This window comes from Brassica napus, chromosome C4, assembly GCF_020379485.1.
Source record: "Brassica napus cultivar Da-Ae chromosome C4, Da-Ae, whole genome shotgun sequence".
Lineage (NCBI taxonomy): Eukaryota > Viridiplantae > Streptophyta > Magnoliopsida > Brassicales > Brassicaceae > Brassica > Brassica napus.
The window spans coordinates 17,100,587-17,116,146 of NC_063447.1; the positions used below are offsets into that span (position 1 = coordinate 17,100,587).

The 15,560-nt window shown below is 34.9% G+C and overlaps 2 protein-coding genes across 5 annotated transcripts; one reads left to right on the plus strand and one right to left on the minus strand.

Moving 5' to 3' along the window:
- Positions 1-1,217: 1,217 nt before the first annotated feature.
- Positions 1,218-3,647, plus strand: LOC106348618 (serine/threonine-protein kinase PCRK1-like). The gene is made up of 4 exons (XM_013788382.3): positions 1,218-1,804; positions 2,306-2,569; positions 2,638-2,760; positions 2,836-3,647. The coding sequence occupies exons 1-4, from the start codon at positions 1,391-1,393 to the stop codon at positions 3,400-3,402; spliced, it is 1,368 nt and encodes a 455-aa protein (XP_013643836.1). The 5' UTR covers positions 1,218-1,390; the 3' UTR covers positions 3,403-3,647.
- A 410-nt stretch (positions 3,648-4,057) lies between these two features.
- LOC106348619 (probable serine/threonine-protein kinase PBL10) lies at positions 4,058-7,881 on the minus strand. 4 transcript variants are annotated; one of them, XM_013788384.3, is made up of 7 exons: positions 7,710-7,881; positions 7,440-7,533; positions 5,439-5,764; positions 5,225-5,360; positions 5,007-5,149; positions 4,796-4,919; positions 4,058-4,718 (listed from the first exon to the last, which is right to left on the minus strand). In XM_013788384.3, exons 2-7 carry the CDS (start codon positions 7,489-7,491, stop codon positions 4,240-4,242), a joined length of 1,260 nt encoding a protein of 419 aa, XP_013643838.1. In that variant the 5' UTR covers positions 7,492-7,533; positions 7,710-7,881; the 3' UTR covers positions 4,058-4,239. The 4 variants fall into 4 exon arrangements, with proteins under 4 accessions (XP_013643838.1, XP_048610446.1, XP_048610447.1 ...); XM_048754489.1 differs by having other exon boundaries at positions 7,440-7,521; positions 7,710-7,817; XM_048754490.1 differs by lacking the exon at positions 7,440-7,533 and having other exon boundaries at positions 7,710-7,810.
- Positions 7,882-15,560: the final 7,679 nt, after the last annotated feature.

Consider the following 15,560-nt stretch of genomic DNA (forward strand, 5'->3'; position numbering starts at 1 on the left):
AGATGATTTGAAGAATCTATACGAGAGATAAAGAGATTAGAACACATAAAAGGGAAAAAGGAGAGAGATAGATATAAAGGTATTATAGTCATAAAAAATATTAAAAAGAAACAAAAATATATGACAAATTATATAGGCTTTTAGGTGCATTCTTACCAATTACTCTTTTTGTTAAGTCCAATTCATAAAATCGAAAGCAAAGCCCATGCTTAATTGGTGTCAATGTTAATCCTTAGAAAATTATTCAAACTGGGTTAATATGAGAAGAGATAGGTTAGCTGGTTAGGCACGACAACAAAAATGAAGAAAAATAAATTCGACTTGGTCCAACTAACAACAAGTCAACAACGATAAATTGATATAACTAGTGAATCCTCAAGACTATAGTTCAAAATCTTGCTGCTGCACGAATCTCATCTTCTTTTAATATCTTACATGTTACTCATTCCGACCAAACTAATCCCCTAGACTATATTTGTGAAATAATTTTGCCACATATCCTTTATATAATCAATTTCACAAAACAAATATTACATGACTACTAAAATTGATAACATGTCTTATAGCTTAATATGACACTGACAATTGCATTTAATGTTAATTTATATTTTTGGTAAACTTTTTAAAATATGGTAATAACTCATATATTACATTTAATGTCAATTTATATTTTTGAATTTTTTTTTATAATATGGGAATAACTAATAAATCATTATTAAAATAAATATATTCAAATATGAAATTATAATTTTTGAAATATAATTTAATTATATATTTTTATATTATATAATTTTATTACTAAAATTTTCAAAAATGTATACAACTCTTTTAGAAAATTATAAAAATTTAATCGTAAAATCATTATTTTCTTATATATCTACAATTATTATAAATATTGTTTAATTTTAATTTTAGGTAATTATGCAACTTTTACAAATTTATTTAATATATTTAATTAAAATAAATAGATAGAAAAATCTATCTAAGATTATAATTTCAAATATATACATGCATATTTTTAAATATAATTTTTATGTTTAATTAAATCAAATTTATATTAAAATATTGATAAAAAAAGAAAATTTACAATATTAATAAAATTTTATTTTAAAATATAATTTCTATTTATCTGTTAAAAATATTTTAAATTTTTTTATTGCACAGGAAGGCACCTAGTGTACTATTTCAATAAACTGAAACTTGGTTGGAAGTTAGGTCAGCTCGAGGAACGTTAGATCTCAAAAATTCAGCGGTCATTAACTCGACACGTCATCAAATACAAGTTAACCCGTCACGCAGATCATTACCCATCCTGAAAGCAAAAGAAGAAAAGGCTCCAAAAAAACTTTTCAGTTGACTCAGTCGGATTTGGAGGAGGAAGACGAAGAAGATGAAGTGTTTCCACTTCACCAATGGCGACAAGAGAGGAGGAGGAGAAGGACACGAAGGAGAAAACAGCGTCGTTTCGCGAGCTTCGAGACTCTCGTGGGCTCGTTCTCTAAGCGTGGCGTCCTCGAGCGCTTCCGACCCGACTCGCCGCTCCGAGTTTGACTCGGATTGGAGCTTCTCGCCGGAGCGTTTCTGTTTCCACAAGCCGCTGAGTCAACGTTGGACCGGTGGAGTCGCTGAAGAGAACGATCTGAAGGTGTTCACGTACGGTGAGCTTAAACTGGCTACGAAAGGTTTCAGTAGAGCTCTTCTGATCGGCGAAGGAGGGTTCGGTTGCGTTTATAGAGGCGTCGTCGATGGTTTCGACTCGAAGATCAATGTCGCCGTGAAACAGCTTAATCGTCAGGGTTTACAGGCATGACTCCACCCTTCTTTTTGTTTCATTAGTTTGTGGTTGGACTAGTGATTGAATCTAATTAGAGGACACGAGTTCGATTCCCCTTGAGAGGGATAGTTTATTCTAGGTTGATTATTTGTATATTATTTAAAGAAAGGTTGAATCTTGGTGTGTTCTGTCTGAAAAAGGTTGAATCTTGGTGTGTTCTATCTGATTAAGGTGAATCTTGGTGTGTTCTGTCTAAAAAAGATTGAATATTGATGTGTTCTGTCTGAAAAAGTTTGAATGTTGATGTGTTTTGTCTTGAAAAGGTTTGAATGTTGGTGTGTTCTATCTGAAAAAGTTTGAATCTTGGTGTGTTCTGTCTGAAACTTTTTGGAATCTTGGTGTGTGCTGTCTGAAAAAGTTTGGATGTTGGTGTGTTCTGTCTGAAAAAGGTTGAATCTTGGTGTTGTTGTTGGACTTTCTTGTTGTGTGTTGTAAATCTTTGTGGTGTGTGCTTTGCGTTCTAGCATTCAGGGGCATAAAGAATGGATCAACGAGGTGAGTTTCTTAGGAGTAGTGAACCATCCAAACCTTGTGAAGCTAGTTGGGTACTGCGCTGACGACGACGAAAGAGGGATGCAACGGCTCTTAGTTTACGAGCTCATGTCCAATAAAAGCTTAGAGGATCATCTCGTAGGCAGAGTAATGTCTGTCTCTCTTCCATGGATTACAAGGTTGAAGATCGCTCAAGACGCTGCTCAAGGCTTAGCTTATCTTCATGAACAAATGGACTTCCAGGTTCATATCTCTTTCAACAAATCAAAATATTTGTGTTTTTGGTTTTCTTGATTTTGTGAATCTTGTAGTTGATTTTTCGAGACTTCAAGTCTTCAAACATCTTGCTTGACGAGAGATTCAGTGCTAAGCTCTCGGATTTTGGATTAGCTAGACAAGGACCTCCTGAAGGACTTGGTCATGTCTCAACTTCTGTATGTTGCCTCTCCTCTTTAGCCTTTTCTCTAAGCATAACATCTCTTGAAAGTTTTTGTCTTTGTTTTCAAAAGGTTGTAGGTACGGTTGGTTACGCAGCTCCAGAGTATGTACAAACGGGTAAACTGACAGCAAAGAGTGATGTATGGAGCTTTGGGGTAGTGTTGTACGAGCTGATCACAGGAAGACGAGCAGTTGACAGAAACAGACCCCGAGGAGAGCAGAAGCTTCTAGAATGGGTGAAGCCTTATGTATCAGACTCCAAGAAGTTCCATGTGATTGTTGATCCACGGCTCCAAGGACAGTACTACTGCATCAAATCTGTTCAGAGAGTAGCTGCTTTAGCAAACAAATGTCTGATGAAGCAACCGAAATCTCGGCCTAGGATGAGTGAAGTCGTTTCACTTCTTGGAAGCATCATTGATGAAGAGACTGAAAATGCTCCTGCGCCACTTGGTGATGAAACAGAAGAGATTATTGAAGCTGAGGTAAGTGGAGAGAGTGAGCCTGAGATGACTAAGCAAGGGGGGAGTAATTATTTGAAGAAGGTTCTTGTTCTGAGGGATAAGATGAGCTTAAACAAGTCGCTTTCGAAGCTAGACTGGCGAAACTGGACACCGGGGCTGGTTAGAACATGGTAAAAAAAGTTTTTGTTCCACTGTAGATAATCTTCTTAGCCAAAGAACTCAAAAGTAGGTAATGGAAGTCTCTAGTTTGTAACTAATCGAATGATTTTGTTGTGTGTGCGTGCGCTTTGGAAAGCATCTGTGCTTTGTTCCATTTGTCTTGCTTAGGCCTGGCATTTAGGGACCAGTCGGAGTCAGTTAGGTTAATTTGGATTTTCGGATTTTACTATTCTCTCGTAAGTTCCATTCGGATTTAACAATTTGGTTCCTCCTGAATTCAGTTCAGATCAGATTATAACCAATATTTGAAATTGATATTTTTTAAAGAACTTAAAAAATTAACAAAAAATAACTCCAAATATATAAATTATTAAAAATCTAATTAAAAACTATCTAAACTAACTAAAAATATTCAAACAAAATACAAAAATATTTAAAATATTTTAAAATATCTAAATTACTTTATGGAAAGGTTAAGTTAAAGTTTCATTTATCATAATATCTAAATTATTTTAATATATATAAAAACATTAACATATTTAATTAATTTCAAATATTTTTGGATCTTAATTCGGATTTCGGTTCAGTTCGCGTTATATCCCCAACCTGAAATGCCAAGCTCCTAAGCTCAGTTCGGATATTTTTGTATAACGGTTCGGAAGATTCGGTCTAGGGTAAAAACATCCATGCCAAGTCTTGCTTATAACAAAGCTTGAATTTGAAAGACATGATAGATCATTTATACTCTTATGTTGGTCACTTCTCGCACTACAACAATCCTCTCAGTACATAAGCAGAAGTAAAACTGTACATCTTCTGAACTAAACAGAACATAACATCATTGTCTCTTCCTCAAGCAAACAGAAGTGAAGCAGAGGGACGTGGATAAGCAGCTGCTATGCCACCGACAGCGGTTTGCCGAGCAAAACCTTCATTTGGTTTCTGGCTGAGGAGGACAACACTATCGCTTCTCCTACGCATTCTCTTCTCCACCTTATCAATGTTTTTGCCTCCTCCTGCTTCATGCAAAGCTTGGATGTGTTGGAGGTGAGCAACAACCTCGTTCATGTTTGGCCTCATCTTTATCTCTGTTGTGAGGCATCTCAGCGCTAGAGTAGCTACTTTACATACTTCTTCCATTGAGTACTGATCGTGGAGACGGTTATCGATAACTTTGAATAGCTTCCTCTTGTTTGCAAGCAAAGGCTTTGCCCAATCCACCAGTTTCTGCTCTCCCGGTGGACGGTTCTTGTCCACAACTCTAAGTCCAGACAATATCTCCAAAAGCACAACACCGTAGCTATAGACATCACTCTTGGTTGTTAAATGACCTTAAGGAAAGTGAAAGAGTCAGTGGTGATTGATCACAAAGAAGTTAATCAAAAAGAGTTTTGAGAGACTAACTAACCGGTCACAAGGTACTCAGGAGCTGCGTATCCGTAAGTACCCATGATCCTTGTAGAGACATGGCTTTTATCACCTGTTGGACCGTCTTTAGCCAATCCAAAATCAGAAAGCTTGGCATTGTAGTCCTGTGGTCATGTGTCAAAGAGAATTTTAACATTAAAGTCTTAGACTCTCAGAACCTCTTAACATTATTATATCAAAGATGAATGTACCGCATCAATAAGTATATTAGAAGTTTTGAAGTCACGGTATATGACTTGAGTCTCCGCATTGTGGAGAAAGGCTAGGCCTTGTGCAGCACCAAGAGCAACTTTCAACCGTAGTGTCCAAGATAACGGTTGGAAGTAAGAACCTCCTGCAACATCCAAAAAAAAAAAACAAGATTGAAAATACTCATAAAGAGTTACCAGAGGAGAAGATAGGACAATACTTCTGAATAAATGATTCTCTAAGCTTCCACGAGGCATGAACTCATACACTAGAAGACGATGCTCATCCTCTAAGCAGTAACCAATAAGTTTCACAAGATTAGGATGAGAGAACTGCCCCAAGTAATTCACTTCAGCCTACAACAACAACAAAAATCTTCAATAACAAGTTCAAAAGAACAAATTTGAGTAAGCTATATAGCTTTTTGAACTTACAAGCCATTCTTGATGACCTTGCCAACCATCTTGGTTAAGCCTTTTGACAGCAATAACCATACCGGTTCCCGGTTTAGATGCTGTCAGAGACTGCTCATCAATCCATCCTTTAAAGACGCAACCGAATCCACCTTCGCCAAGAACACTGTCTTGTCTGAAATTCCTAGTTGCTGACTTGAGCTCATCCAAACTGAAACTTTTGAGGTTTGGAGATTGCAAGATCTCTCCTTCGGTCCGAGGGTTTGTTCTGATTGACGAAGAAGAGCATTTGCTTCCCATGCTCTGTGAATCATTTGCCTCTGAGCTCATGTACTTCGAACTCACACCTATGCAAGCACCAAACAGATAGTTTGTATATAGAAAAACTTTAGATTTAACATTTTTTACAAAACCCATTTTTGAAAAGAAAATAAAAATCAGTGCTTTTGTTGTAAGAGATCAGACAAAAGTACAAAAATCTGAATGTTTGTGCTCTTGTCTTTTCCTCTGACTACCAACTATGATGAGCCATGAATTAACCAAATATCCAAAACGACATAGTTTAAGGAGGAATTAATCAAATTATCTATATTATTAAAATAGAAATACCCATTTGAAAATGTTGTTACTTCGTTAATTAAATTTCCTTTTTTTTTTGCTTGTCTTTTTCAGTTGCATTTATGAAATATCCTAAAACGAATAAAACTGCCTAATTTATTACTTGTCTTTTCAGTTACATTAATGAAATATGCTTAAATGAATTTAAACTTCCTATTTTATTGTTTGTCTTTTTCAGTTACCTTAATGAAATATCCGTAAATAAATTTGGACATAATGTCATTTAATCAACCAAAAAAACTCATGAGTTATCCTTACATGCATAATTTTAATAATGGAGATTTTTAAAAACGTGCATCATTAAAATTTTACCTAAAACATGCAGCACTAATATATAACATGCATCAATAAAACTAGAATTTGACTCACACAGTTGTACGGATATTATTTTCAGTTGATTAAATTTAAAAATAATTATTTACTCAAAAAATATTTAAGAATGGCTATGTTTTTAAAAATTATATGGTATTATTTGCTCATAACTCATTTGTCATTTGATAAATTGTTAGAAAGAAAATTTTAGCATAATATAACTCAATTGTCATTTGCTAAATTTAAGGTTTTTATTTATATTTTTATTATTTAATTATAATATTTTCATTTTATATTTGAAAGATAAATGAATTTTCTTTCAAACAATATTTTTGTAAATGTATTTTAAAAACAAAATAATCTATTAAAATTGTTATTATCATTGAATATCATTATTTTTGACATAATTTGAGTTTTCGTTTACATCAAAACTTATCATATTTTAGGATAATTTTAATTTAAAATGTAATTTTCATATTTTTCAAACAAATTCTAAAAATATTGAATTGCATTTCAAATAAAAAGGTAAAGATATTAAAAATATTCTAATTAAAATATGTAAAATTTAATATAGTCTTAAGGAAATGGTCAAAAAAAAATTACACATAAAAAAAATCATGATTTTTGTTAACTGGGCGGATCATTATTTATATGATATCGCAAACGGAAGAAAAATTTATGTTTTTATAATTATCTAATTAACTATGTATACTCATTTTTTTATATTTTTTTATATGATATCACACATTCGTAAAAAAATAGATAGTTTAAGATGCAAAAAAAAAATATTTACTTAATAAATATAATATGAATGAATTTTACAAATACATCATTTAATAAAATAAATAATTAAAAACTGAAAATTCATACCCGCGCTCAGGATCTAGTTAGCTTTTAAAAAGACTATTTTGTCAAAACACTAAGCCTAACTTTTAAGTTAAGTCACCTTACACCTCAACCACTAAAAACCTAACCTTAGTATTGAAAATTGGCAGCAAAATTCTGAATTAAATATTTGTTTACAAGTCAAGCATTTGCATGAGTAGTTGTTATTCTATTATATTGTAAATGAAAGCTTGAGGCTGCAAGTACCTGTGTTACTTGGACTCTCAGCTTTAATCTGAGAACTCAAGCAAATCCCCATGATTTTTGGATAGAATAAGCTAAACCCTTTCTGTATAACAGACTAGAGAACAGAATGGTAAGAACTTTTTCAATGGAAATTCAAAAGTTGAGGAAGAAACATATTAAAAAGTTGTGAGGATACAGATATATTTTTTATAGTGTTTTCTTGCTGGATGAAATTATAAGTATTAAAGAAACCGAACAAGTAGCTACTGAGAAAGGAATTTTCTTGCTCACCTATTCTCTTTGTCAACCAAAACATAGATAGAGGGAGAGAGAGAGAGAGAGAGATACGTTTCTATCGACCAGTTTGCAATTTGCTGCAGTAGCTGAGAGAGAAAGATGTTGGGAGATTGCATTGATGATGGGCCGGTCCTGCCTTTATAAAAAAAAAATAACACATCTCTTTATTTGCTTCATTTTATACTACTTGTTCAAAATTCAATGTCAATTCTGTTTTATTCTTGAACATTTAGATAATATGTATAAAATGTAATTCAGTATCTTTTCTGTTTAAGAATATATATATATATATATAATATATATATATATATATATATATTGTCAACTATTTAGATATATGTTTGTTAATATTCCATTTCGTAAGTGTCATTTTTACCTTTTTTTGTTACACAAAAAGTTCACTTTAAAATTCCATTGCAGCTTTAGCTTAATATTAATTATAAATATATTAGTTTTATAAATAATTTTATTTATCAAAAATACTCAGGTTGAATAGATGTAATTAATAATAATTAAAATATATTTTATTTATTTTTTAATATGTGTGAAAAATATCAAAATAACACTTTTTACGAAACGGAGAAAGTATATATTTATTAATAAACAGATCGACTCTTAATGATATGATATTCATGTTAATATTAATATTTTCACTTTTAAATACAAATATTTAATATGTGGGAAAACTGTGGAAAGAATGTTTGAAGTGCTGGCTGATTTTATTATAAGCTTTGAAGTAATATATATCATTTATAGTTATCCATGTAAATTTTTGTGTATAAATAAATTTTAATCTTAAGATTGCTGTTGAAAGACTGTGGAACTCTTTTGTAAATTATTTAGACTATATATAATTGAAATACTCAATATTATTCCGCAAAACTGAAAAGTGTAGTGTTTTAATTTGAATCACTTGTATTATTTGTATCATTTTTATATAAATCAGAAAGATAATTATATTTTGTACTAGTAGTATCTAAACGGTGACAAAAACAAAAACTATTTTGGATGGCTCCATAAAAGTTGATACTTTTTTTTTGAAACATGATACTTTAAAAGTCAATAAACTCGAAGTAAAATTTAATATATGTCTCTCTTTTTCAACACCTCATACCACACCTTTCAATTTCCATCATTTGTCTTCTCTTTTTGAAAATTTCTGTCCCTTTATTTATTCGGAGCACCAAGAGATACAATAAGCCATTAAATAAATAAAATTATATACATGTTGACGATAAAGTAAATCCCTTACACGGCGGTCAAGTTATATTCAACCGTTGGACGTGTAGCTCGGTTCATCATTCATGTCGGCTTGGTTTTGCCAAGTTTTTAAATGCCTTCGTATTTCTTCCGTAACTTCTTTTTAACGTAGTTCAAAAAAAAAAAAAACTTCTTTTTAACTTACATTTATCTTCTGTTTATGACACTTTTTCAATCCGATGACAAAATGTTCAACCTCATTAATCAACAAATACTACTAATTTCACACACGCTAGGCACCTGAAAAGTAAAAGCAAAAACCAAAATTTCGTTTACTTTCTAAGCAGCAGCTTTTACGTGATACTGGACTAGAAAACTTTAGGCGACATTAATACTATTCCACCTGTACCATATGTATTTTCATATACAAGCATGTCTGACGTTTTAAAGTAACTAGTAAGGGTACAAAATTCATTGATTTTAGCTATTAAGTAAATTTAAAACAATATAAACTACACCAAATATACTGTTTCATAAGTAATATTGTGGGGGGAAAAGCCACTAATTTAGGCTGTTTAGCCATTTCTGATAAAAATTCTCTCTAAACTCTATCAGGATCAGAAATGAACGTGACGAAAGAAGAAAAGGACACGAGCTTGTGAGGAATATAGACTTATGTCTCGTTGACCATATATTTTATGACACGAAGGGAAAATTGCCACAGATAATATATTCATAGTACTATTTTTCATGTTTACACTAACCATTTTTACTAACACTTTTAACGAAGGGTAAAAGATATTTATACATCTAGGGTTAACTAATCTAAACTTATGGTTTAGAGTTGAGGGGTGAGGTAGGGCTTTTGGAATGTGAAATTTATGATTCTAATAAATATATATGAGGTAGAAGCTCTCATTTGGACAATGAAATGTATAAGAAATCTAAGACAGTTTACGGTTATATTTGCGACGGATTTTTCTCAGTTGGTAAAGATGGTTTCTAAACCCGAAGAATGATTCGCATTTGCAAGTTATCTGGAAGATATCAAGATCCTGAAAAGAAGTTTCCACAACTCATAGCTCATCCATATACCGAGGACGCATAATTTAAGGGCGGACAGTCTAGCACGGAGTGCAAGAAAGCAACTCTCGTTGCCGAGCTACCATTTGGTTTACAAAGTCTATATGAGTCTGTTTGTTGCTGACAAAAAAATATATAAATAAATCTTTTTAAAATATATATAAAATTTTGAAAAATAGTTTCAAACATAATTTTTGATTTTCAAAAAGAAATTCTGAAAAGTAAAAAAAATTGAAAAAAAAATTGAAAAAGAAAAATTATAAAAATAATTTGAAAAGGTATAATTTGAAAACATAAAAAAAAAGTATTTTTTATTTATTTATTTAAATAATTATTTATTATATATAGAGAACAAGTGTATAAGAGTCTTTTGTCACTTAATGAATAATGTAATTTTGAAAATGTCCATATAGTGATGGTTAGGGATGTCAAACAGGTTGGTCCGTCCCGAACCGCTGCGGGCTCGTCATCTCGCGGGTCCTGGCGGTCCCGTCCCGCGCGGGCTGCGGTCTCCAAAAGGTCGGCCCAATCCCGTACCTCCCAATTGCACAGTGCCTTACAAGCCGTCCCGCGAGCTGGACGCGAAAGGAGTGCAGCTCGACGCTGCAGGCTGCTCCACTACATACCTAAGTGCACATAATGAAGATACATGAACACATGACGCATCTACTATTGGAGCTTAACAAAATTTTACATATATTGATCTTGTTCTTGAAGTTTAGTTTTTTTTTAAGTTCATGAAGTCTGTCTATTTTTTCTATTACAAGTGCTTGTTTTAGATGAGAACTGATCACAACAAAACTGGTTACTGTCCCGACATACGACATGAAGTCTTACAACTGGTTATTGTCCCGATTCAAAACTGCTTACTCTTGAAGACAGTTAGACATATACACTCCAGACAATGTACATAACCAACTGCTAAGTCTCAACCAAAGTAAATTTTAGAAAAAAACAAATGGTCCAAATCATAGTTTCAAAACAAAACCATGCAACTTAAACAAGAAATCTGAAATTTTAATCAAAGCAAAACACCAAATGAAGATAACATTTCAAACTTGCTAATCTACTCATCTTCATCTTCCCCATCAACAATGGACTCAAATGTTGGTAATTTCTCTTCTTCACCATCACCATCACCATTGATTTCTTCATCTGCAAATATCAGAAACTTCATTCACTTAGGATAAAGGATAATGGGATTTTACAAAAAATATATAATGTCAGTTATTTACCATGTGCATAAGATTCATATCCCTTGATCCAATTCCTAGTGCATATCAGAGCTTGCACATTTTTTGGGAGTAGTCGGCTCCTATATTTATTTAGAACTCGCGATCCAATACTGAAGGAGGACTCTGAAGCCACTGTTGTGATTGGAATACTTAGCAGATCACATGCCATTGCAGCCAAGTCACCATACCGATGCACATTATCTTTCCACCAATCGAGGATGTCCAAGCTCTGGAAATTAGTAATGTCCAATGGTGGTTCTTCAAGATAAGCTTGTAGAGGTGTCTTTCCACTCACAATGCCACTGACTTTGGAAAATGCCAAGAAATCCTATGAAAGTTAAAAAAAAAATAAACAGAAGGAATTTCAGTGAAAAACACTCACATTGTAGTTCCCAAACAGTCCCATTGATCCTGCTGCACATGCTTTTTGTGAAACAATCTCATATGGCTCAGTAGAAGGTGAGTTATTCTTCGATTTTTTGTCGTATGTCTCAAACAGAATACTCAGCTTCTCACGCAAGTTCTTCACCTTTGCATCACGTGTACTCATGTCAAGCTTCCCTAAACAACATTCGACAATTGAAAGCTTAAACCGTGGATCAAAGACTGCTGCCATTGACAAAAACACCACTAACTTCATCCCAATATTTGTCAAACTTCTCCTTCATCGGTGGCACCATGTGTCTAACAATCTCATCGTCGCTTTCCTCATTTCTCCAAAGCCAATCATGGATCAACCAAACCTGATAGAAATACAGGTTTGCAGTCGGGTAATTCAAACCAGACATCAAGCTTGTGATCACAGCAAAAGGACCCAAAAAATCGCAGATGTTGTCTGCTCTAGTCCATCCTCGGCTGTGGGCGTTGAGTTATAACCCTTCTTATCAAATGTCTCCAACTTAACAAATGCTTTACGGTACTTGAGGGCTCTTTCAAGCATATAGTAAGTTGAGTTCCATCTCGTCGACACGTCCAGTATTAGCCACCCACTTTCTACTACACCCGCAGCATCCACACATTTTTGGAACAATTGTTCACGTGTTTCCGATCCTAATACATACTTAACACTATTTCTTACTTTCTGCAAAAAGTCTCCAATAACCTTCAACCCATCTTACACTATGAGATTAAGTATGTGAGCCGCACATCTTACATGGAAAAACTCTCCTCCACACAACAAATCATCATTCAAATTCAGCTGCGACTTCACAATGTCCTGCATCGAGTCATTACTTGTAGCATTATCTAATGTGACTGAGAACACCTTCTTATCAATTCTCCACTCTTTCAGTGTCTCAAGGAGTTGAACCGCAATACTCATACCGATATGTGGTGGCGGTAGAGCACAAAACGTCAGGATCTTACTGTTCAACTTCCAATTCCGATCAATATAATGTGCTGTCACACACATGTATCCTTCCCATTTCACGGATGTCCACAAGTCAGACGTGAAGGAGACTCGTCCAAGGAGACTCGCTAATTTCCTATTGAGTGTGTCTCTCTCACTTTCATATAGTCTATACACATCTGCTCTCGCTGTGTTTCGACAAATGGTTTGGACATCAGCATTCAAATACTTCCAGGTGTCTCTCACTCTTTCATACTCCACGTACGAGTAAGGTAGATCATGCTGGACTATTGTCTTAGCTACCATATGCCTAAATACAGTGTGATCATACTTGCGAGATACCACTTTCCCTTCGGTGTTGAGTTGTTGCTGCCTTCCTCGATTCCTTGGATACATTTTACATTTGAACTGGTGTCTTCTCAACCCACTGGTTCCATGCGAGTGAGATTGCCATGCATACTCATTCTTGCAATGATTGCATGCCGCTTTCAACTTTCCATTGGCTTTTTCGACCACCTTGAAATCTTTCCAGACATCTGATCTTTGCCTCTCTTCCCTTTCTTCTTCGCCGATTTCATCCTCATCAACCTCTTCTTCATCCAGTTCATCACCAAGCTCTGGTATGTCCTCTGCGACCTTCCCTTTCTTCTTTTGTGACTGAGTAGGCAAAACCTTCTTCTTTTTCGACTTAGTAGGCGATTTTCTTCTCCCTCCACGAATCACCGACATCATAGGAACAGACTTTCCCTTACTACACGCCTGTGCAGACGAGCCAACGCCACCATCTATAGTGGATTGCAACATGGGTTTCCCCGTGGCTGTTCCGAAACTGGTCTGTCTGCGAGGCTTGGTTTTTTGGGTTGGTTGACTGATTTTAACATCAGAATCATCAGTATCATCGACAAGACTGATAAGCCTTTTTCTGCTTCCTTGCTGCTTCCCATCAGGACGAGTTACACCAGCTTCCTGAGAAGCGATCTCATCAGCAACCTCATCTGCTGCAGCAAGAGTAGCTAAGACTTCCTGAGTGGCAAAGTCCACAGTATTTGGTGGGGAGTAATGTGGATCAAACGTCGACTGATCTTCGAACTCGCTCCTTGATCCCATGGTCTCTCTCTCTCTCTCCCAAGTTTTGTGTTTTTTTTTCACGCCGTTGTCTAGAGATAACATTTTTAGGGTTTCCTAAATTTTGTCTATTTTTTAAAAAATTTGTTAATATATTTTTTCAAATTTGTTACTATTGTTTTTTTTTTTCAAATTTCCAAATATTTATACAAGTACACAAACACAAATCTCTCGTTCAAATTTACTATATCATCTACGCAAAGCAAGCTAAACTAGACAGTGATCCGGGAGCGGGTTCGTGAGGTCGTTCCCATCAGGTCGCTCTGCTTCAGCGCGGGTACGCCACCTCGCTCCGAGACGTCGCTCCAAATGTCTGCTTCGTCTTTTGATATTGCGCGCGGGTTGCCGACGTCGCTCCAAATGTCTGCTTCGTCTTTTGATATTGCGCACGGGTTGCCGACCTCGCTCCGTCTTGGTCGCTCCGGCTATCGAAAGTCGTCGACAAGAAACTAAGTTTGGAGCGGGTGTCTCACCCCGCTGCAGGACGTCGTTTTCAGGTGAAGAAAGCAACGGAATCGATGAAGCTTCCAGATGCGGTTCTATGGCCCGTCCCGCGGTTAATGAGGGCCGTGCCGCTTTGAACCCGGAACCGAACAAGCCCCGTCCCGTAAGGCCCGTTTTTTTGCGGGTCATGAATACCTAGGCCCAAACCCGCACCGCCACAGGTTTAAACGGGACAAGCCTTCTGTTGACATCTCTAGTGATGGTAAAGATGAATATTGATACCATAAAAATAGTAAACATGAAAATTCCCCAATCTTAAATTAATTCCAACGATAGTATCCCTGAAAATTCTTTTCAATTTATGTATAAAGAGTACTTTACTCAACCCAAGAAATTGGGTATTTTTTTTTATATAAATTATACTTTTAAGGCATTAAATTTCTAATATTTATTTGGAATGATCATCTGTACAAAATTATAAAAGTTAATACAAGTTTCATTGTTAAGAACTTTTTTGACATCAAATGACTATTGTATTATCTAAACTAGTCATTTGATTATCTAAACTAGGGTAGGTACGGATAACTTGACGAGAATAGAACGATTAACGAGAAAAAATTCCTACAAAATGTTCTCGTATATTTAGCTAAAAGTCCGTCACTAAATTATCTCTTCAAGGGACATAAGCGGTAGAGAATTCCTCAAAGTTTTGCTTCAATCTTACAAATTAGTTGTGCTCTGTTGAGAAAACTAACAATTTTTCCGGAGGTTGAACTATCGATATCAAATCTTTACTATATGTTTCAAAGCGATGACTTTTCGAATATTGAGTCATACATTACATTTTCCATAAAAGAGATTCCACTTCTTCATGTAGTGACGAGATTTTATTATTCATATTCATGGTTTCTAAGAGTTGAATGTTCCTGATGAATCTTTGAAAATACTGTTAGGAAGCTAATGAGTTTATTTATGAAGATAATACAAAAGATTTACAAAATCATAAAAAAAAGTCAATTTGCAAAAGGGGTTCGTGGTTTTTTTTTTTTTCCCGTCAAAAGGTCATTCTATTACTCAAACTTGAGGTGGTCTAGGTAACCAAACCGGAATAGAACAACCAATAAAAAGTAACCCCCTATGGAAGGATCTTGCAGTCTTAGCTAAAAAATCTGAAATCTGATTGCGCGCCCGTGGAACATGAATGATGCTGAAGTCCGGGAAGCATATCTGTAATGTCTCTATTCTCTCCAATTCTGTCGCAAAGCTTGGCCAATCTTGAGGGTCATTTATCATTGCAATCAGCTCCTTGCAGTCTGTCCCAAAGCTCTGGCATGTTGAATGTTGAAGCACATTTTCCATCGCCCACCGCAGTGCTTCTACTTCCGAATGCAAAGTTGATTCACGTCGAGT